Source organism: Elephantulus edwardii, unplaced genomic scaffold, assembly GCF_000299155.1.
Source record: "Elephantulus edwardii isolate Elephantulus edwardi_28Jun2011 unplaced genomic scaffold, EleEdw1.0 scaffold00085, whole genome shotgun sequence".
NCBI classification, from domain to species: Eukaryota; Metazoa; Chordata; class Mammalia; order Macroscelidea; family Macroscelididae; genus Elephantulus; species Elephantulus edwardii.
Window position 1 is genome coordinate 5,808,343 of NW_006399835.1, and position 6,213 is coordinate 5,814,555.

The 6,213-nt window shown below is 48.6% G+C and overlaps 1 protein-coding gene across 1 annotated transcript in view; it reads right to left on the reverse strand.

Moving 5' to 3' along the window:
- Window positions 1–4,286, reverse strand: part of ALCAM (activated leukocyte cell adhesion molecule) — a 278,812-nt gene extending 274,526 nt beyond the window's left edge. Inside the window, exon 1 of the mRNA XM_006890002.1 lies at window positions 4,093–4,286. Coding sequence (XP_006890064.1) covers window positions 4,093–4,165 — 73 coding nt within the window. The 5' untranslated portion in view covers window positions 4,166–4,286. The remainder of the gene's footprint in view (window positions 1–4,092) is intronic.
- Window positions 4,287–6,213: the final 1,927 nt, after the last annotated feature.

Consider the following 6,213-nt stretch of genomic DNA (forward strand, 5'->3'; position numbering starts at 1 on the left):
AGGAGTATAGAAGTCAATTTGTGCTAAGGGAGAAGGATGGGCAATCTCCGTCCATGGGATTCACTGCTTCTGAAAACCCACCCAAGGGTCAGCTGTGCGTCCACATTAAACAACAACGTAAGTCAATTTAACAATATGGTAAATGTTTTTATTAATATGGTTAGGCCTATGAAAAAAAAATAAACAAACCTCAAAATGCTGAGCAAGGAAATACTAATCTCACTGGCTGTCTATGAGTCAAGTATATTCAGAATCATATTTCCCTGAGAGAGAATTTTACTGATGAGAAATTTTAAATAAGAGAAAAACAGTCCTTCCAAGGCTATAATCTTTTTACATGGCACAGCTAAAGACTGAACTCAAGAGTCCTGACTCTCATAAGGAGAGTTTTCTGAAAAAATGTAACCATCAAAGCAGGATTTATTTGATTTCCTGTTTTTAGTAAGTCAACAGTACACTGCTATTCTCTACTCAAATTACTATTTACAAGAGCTAAGTGGTTTTATTACAAAAAGTAAACTACCTTGAATATTTTTTAAAAAGTCTGAAAAAGTTTAGAATCCATAAAAGCAAACTTTTTTGAATTCCTATGGTTTTAAACAAAAGGAAAATATGTGTTTTACCTTTCCTTCTAGATAGCACTATAACCATGATGCAAATCAACTACTTTGTTTACAAGTACCTTTAGAGTACATTTAAGGTATTATCACGTGAACTTATTAGCATCAACCCATCATTTATACCTCATTCTTGAAACTATATGAGGTGTTTATGAACTACAGATAGACACAGGCTTCCAGGAGGTCAGTCAGGCCACACATTAAATGGAATATTTTGCAACCTAAAAACCTCTCTCAATTCTTGAATCTTTTTTCCTTAGGCAAGTGGGTGGTGACTAATTCGTCTGTAACTTCTCCCCACCCCCTTTACTAAATCCTATGCATAGCTGCAGGAGAAGGCAGAGATTATTTATAATGAGTTTATAGAAAGCCTGATAAAACAGTAATTGGTCTCCACATACACCTAAAGAGAAATATCTAGATATTTTTCTTTAAATACTAGAAACAAAACAAGTTTTAAACTAGAAGAAATCTTGGAAAACATGTCTTTAGTCCATCCTTTTGTTTGGCATATGAAAAAGCGTTAGCCCAAAAAGGTTCAATGACTTGTTCAAGTGCCTGAAGGTATATGGGCCTGAGACAAGCCCAGAAAAGCAGAATGTTACAGTCTCCTATTACTATTGGATTAACCAAATTATCAAAAATATAACAATATTTACAGGCTACAATTTAGTTTGCTGTTTTGAAACTTTTTTTTTTCAAAACCCCACCTTAGTCTGAAAAGGACACTATGACAGTTGAAGCATTTCCCAAGGCCTCTTGAGCTAAACTGACGCGATTCAAACCTCATATCATCTTAAAACAAAGCTCTACATGTCCTTACATCCTAAAATGAGACTGATGTCAAATTCCAAAGAATGCACACAGCTGACCTAAGAAACAGTTAACTGTTGCGCCACCTTCTCATTGTAAATAATCAAAGAAAACCTTTTATAAAGCAATACAAAATGTCACCACAGGCTGACGCTCTTTCGACAAAAATAATGAGATTCTTGCTAGCTCAGACACAGGGCACATACTTCTCTGCCTTTATCTCGAAATCTAGTTTTCATAGTTTACACGTATCAGCTTCCCAATAACCAGGTAACATCGCATGCCTACAATGTATCAATGTGTAATAAGCAACAGGCCAAAAGCCCACATACAAGGGGAAGTATGGTCAGAGCGAAAGCCGTTTCATAAACGCGATTGTTTGGCGTCAGTATCTGAACACATTCTATTAAAAGTGCTGCTGAGATGACAGGTGCCAGTGGGGAAGTCAATTAGATGCCTGGATTAAACCACTGGCTCTGCACGCCTATGGACTCAGCTAAGCAAGGCGGTGCATTCTCTGGTCAGGATATGAGTCGAGAGTGTGGACACGGAGCCTTTGGGTGACATAATTCTTTCCTTCAAAAAACACCGAAACAGTACAGAGAATTTCGCGCATATGCAAGCTTGTAAATGTCACGGAAACCACCAGATTATGCATCCAAGACATGTGACCCCCGCCCAAGCGGCGAGGCTCCTATGCTTTTTCTTCCTGGTCTGGCGAATGCAGGCAGCTCAGTGCCTGCAGGAAACCCAAGCCAGAGAAACCAAATGTACAGGAGCTGCAAGGGAAGTCTGAAGGCGGAACCTCTACATTCTAGCAGTTAGACGTGATTAAAAAAAAACAAAAACAAAAAAAAAAAACACACACAAAAACAAACACCCAACACACAAAGTCTTCAGACGAGGTCCAACTGAAAAAATAAATTCCAGGGCAACCGCAAGGGAAGTAGAGAGCTTGCGTGTGGCCCCGGTTGTGGGAGGTGGGTGAAGTCTCACCAACAAAGCAGCAAAGAGCGTTAAACTGCCATGGGACTACTGTCGTGTTGATCTTTGCATTTTACAAACTACATCACCTCAGCTCCCACTCTCCCTTCTCATCACACCAACGCAAGTGTCCTTCCTTCCTTCCCCAACCCAATACTGGGATAAAGGAAAAGTGAAATTGACAGTACGCCAGACCTTAAGGGGGGGGGGGGTGTCTCTCTTTTCCACCTCATGGTTGCTCTTACCCCTCCCCCTACTGCTTTAAATCCGGTTCAACTCACCCACCCACCCACCCAACACACACACTCCCTGTGATTCGTCACACCAGCCCTTTTTACGCTCCAGCCTCAGGACAGCAGGTGAGCTCATTACCTCATCCACAAACGTAACTTTAATAAAGAGATCAGGAGAAGATACTCCCCTGATACACACAGAATCCAGCAGCTCACATACACAGCAATCTCTCCCTCAAGAGCTGGCCTCCAGCCACGCTTTCCCCTTATTCCTGGGAGAGATTCAGAGATTTTGAAACCTCTTTGGTGGCCTCAGCTTGCCAAGGACTGAGGTGATGTGTAGGAATGAAAGAAGCGAGAGGAAGTGAGCCTTTCTTTGATAAAAGCTAAAAAAAAAGGGGGGGTAGGAACAGCAGTCAAATAACAGGAGGGGGAAATTCAACTTGGAACTGTCTTTGAAGATCAAAACTTCAAGGAAGAAGAAAAAAAAATGTTTTCCAAAAGCCCTCAGGTCATAGGAGGGAATGAACCTGCTGCTCGGTCAAGTGACCAGGAGAGTACAGAATGCCCTGTTAGCACCAATTCAGGTCAGGCGCCCGGACACCAGGATGGCTGGGCCAGGGGACATCCCTGGGGGCAAACGAGGGAATTCCCGCGAGATATTTTAGTTGGTGAGGGTTTTATCTCCCCCCTCCACACACTCAGTCTCAAGAACTGAGAACTGAACCGCAGGTCCTGGAAATTCACAGGCGCTTACTCAGGTCTCAAGAGCGGGCTAACTCCAGCGCAGGCTGTGGTCTTTCCCTTACTGTCAACCCCACAGTTACTAATCACCTCCCTGCAACCGGGGAGCAGGCATTAAAACCAAGACTGTAAGCAGCAAGGTTTGGGGTGAATGAAGTCCTTTCTTTCAACCCATGCCTTCCTCACCTCCTACCAAGAGGAAGTTGCTGGCGGGATTCATTATGAAAAAAAGTGCGGGCAGTTATTTCCTCTGGGAACTAAGCGAAAGAAAAATTGCCTGGGGCGCACGCAGAGAGGTGGACTTTGATACCCAGAGATAGGAGGGTTGTTCAGAGAGTGAGATGAGGCTGCCAAAGCCAGAAAGCCGCTGGGGGACGAGGACACTGATGAATCCTGCGCGCGCTCGGGCCCCTGCAACCCCAACCTCGGCCGCACCCAAAGTTCCTGGAGGTTCACCCATTGCCCCCCTCTCGCTGCCCAAACTTGAGCCAAACAGCCGAGCCCAAATGTAAGGTACAGATGACCGAGCCCAGGGTCAGTTTTAGGGCGGTAGGGAGGGGAAATGACCCCATCTTTCCTCCAACACCTACCCAGGACGCACAGCCCCGAGGGTACAAGGCCCCGGGCGGGGGGACCAAGGAAACTGCCCCGGGTGCGCGCCAGCCTGGGCAGCTCCCTCGCGGTCCCCCTCTACTCACCTGGTCTGAGGACAACCGCAGAGAACAGGAGGCAGAAGACCAGACGGCAGGAGGGGATCGCCTTCGAAGCCATATTCCTCCTCCTCCTCCTCCCAGGCCACCGACAGAGTCCGCGCCGCAGGAGGGGGCGTCGTTCCGGGCCCCGCGCTGCGCGCTCGCTCACGGGACAGGACGCAGGGGGCAGCGGCTTCTCGCCAACACACCGCGCCCCCACCCCCGGGCTGGGGCGCTGCGCCTTTGGCTTCCCGGCGCACGCAACTTTCCACCAGGCAGGCGGTGTCCTCCAACTCCTTCTCCCGTCCTCTTAACACCCTGCTTCGGGGCCCCTGGCAAGCAGCTCCTCCCCGGACCAGGCGACCCCTCTCTCTCTTCCCGGGAGACACTTGAGTGATTTTGGAAAAGTGTACGTGGTTTTTGGGGGTTGCTTTCAGCTTTTCGTCCTCTTGCAATAGTAAAAATAATGGTAATGGCAGGGGCAGTGCACGTGAAAAGCCCAGGTGCTGGGAAGGAACCTCAGGGAGCTGTGCAGGAGGCGGTGGGTCCAGGAAGTCTCCTCAGGTGGCAGTGGCGGCGGCGGCAGCTAGAGCAGCAACAGTGATTGCAGTGGAGCGGCAGCGGCAGCGGCGGCAGTCTCGGTCCGGGCTGTTCTGAGTGGAGGGACTGGAAGGCGTGTAAGCTGCCTTTCTCCTCCTCCCTCTGCCTCGTCCCGCCCTCCTCTCCTCTCCCAGCTCCCCCTGGCCGCTGCACCGAGCAGGTGGTTGGAGCGCCGATCGGCAGCCTAGAGGCGCTGCAGGACCGAGTCCGGGCCTGAGCTCAACACTGGGAGCTACCGGCTGGCGGACCTTCCTACAGGCTCCGCCCCCTGATCCGCCCCCACCAATGGCAGCCGGCTCTGGAGCCGCGCGCGAACGCGCGCTAAGGAGGGCGCCACCAACACCACCACCACCCCCGGTTTTCCTGTCCCCCCAGGGCGCTCCTAGCACCCTAGTGACATCAGCTCCCGCTTCTCCAGCCCGCTTAGCCTCGCTGCGGTGCAAATAGGCACACTGTCCTCTCCTCGCCCCCAGATGCCCGTGGCTTCTGCGTCTCCCGGACTTGCTCGGTGGTGATATTGCAGGGTGCCCCTTCATAAAGAATGTGATGGGAAACTGCAAGAGCTCCCCGGGGACTGGCACCTTGGGTCCTAGGGCAGGAAAGGCTGTGGAGGAAGAGGGAGCTGAAGGGCTGGCAAATCTGGGGATTCGCCTCCTGGAAGTTGTCAGAACGATCTCCTGGTTGACCAAGGGTGGAGAGCTGGAGGACGCGCAGGGAAAGGAGAGGTTAAATTAATCCGAGTACCAGTTTAATTTCCCCCCTCTTCCTGTACCACCATTTTCTGTTGGAGGCGCACCACTAGGATCGACTGACTGTCCAGTAGCAAATACGAAGATACTTGCTTTTGCCCAGGGGAAATTAAATCAGGAATTTCTAGACCACATTTCGTCATACGGATTTTCCCACTGTCTACAAAAACCCAAGCGTGTGTCTCTTGTAATTTAAATTAAGCGACGAAATTAGAGCCAAAAGCAGAAAATCCTCAAGTTACTTAGATTAAAAGACAAACTCCTCCTGGTCTATTCCAGAAAGCAGATGGACAAGCTTCTCTGACAATTTCCAAAGATTGAACCACCTCCCAGGCGGAACATCGGGAAGCTGTGTTGCTTTCAGATCAGGCAGAGAGCATGAAGGAATATTTTCCTCTAGAACACCGGGATGGAGCTGTCGGAGCCTTAAGTGGCTCTAAATCAGGGAATGAGGGATCGCAATTCACATCCCTGAAGCATAATAAAATCTTGGTCCCTGAACCACTTCGCTGGGGCATAAAATAGCCTTTCGCGCATCACAGGGTCACCCCAGTGGGAAGCTGGTCTCCAGCACAGAATGCCAACTAGCAATTGTCACGTACTGTGCTTTCATCAGAAAGCACCAACTAGATGAGCAAGAGAAGCTCATCCCAAAAAAGCATACACTGAGTAAGAGTGCTTGATTATTTTTTTTCTTCTTCTTCTTTCGGGCTTGAGGACTATTAAACTCTATTTTCATCTGCGGTTTTTTGTCAAAAGCCTGCTGATCTTGTCCTCC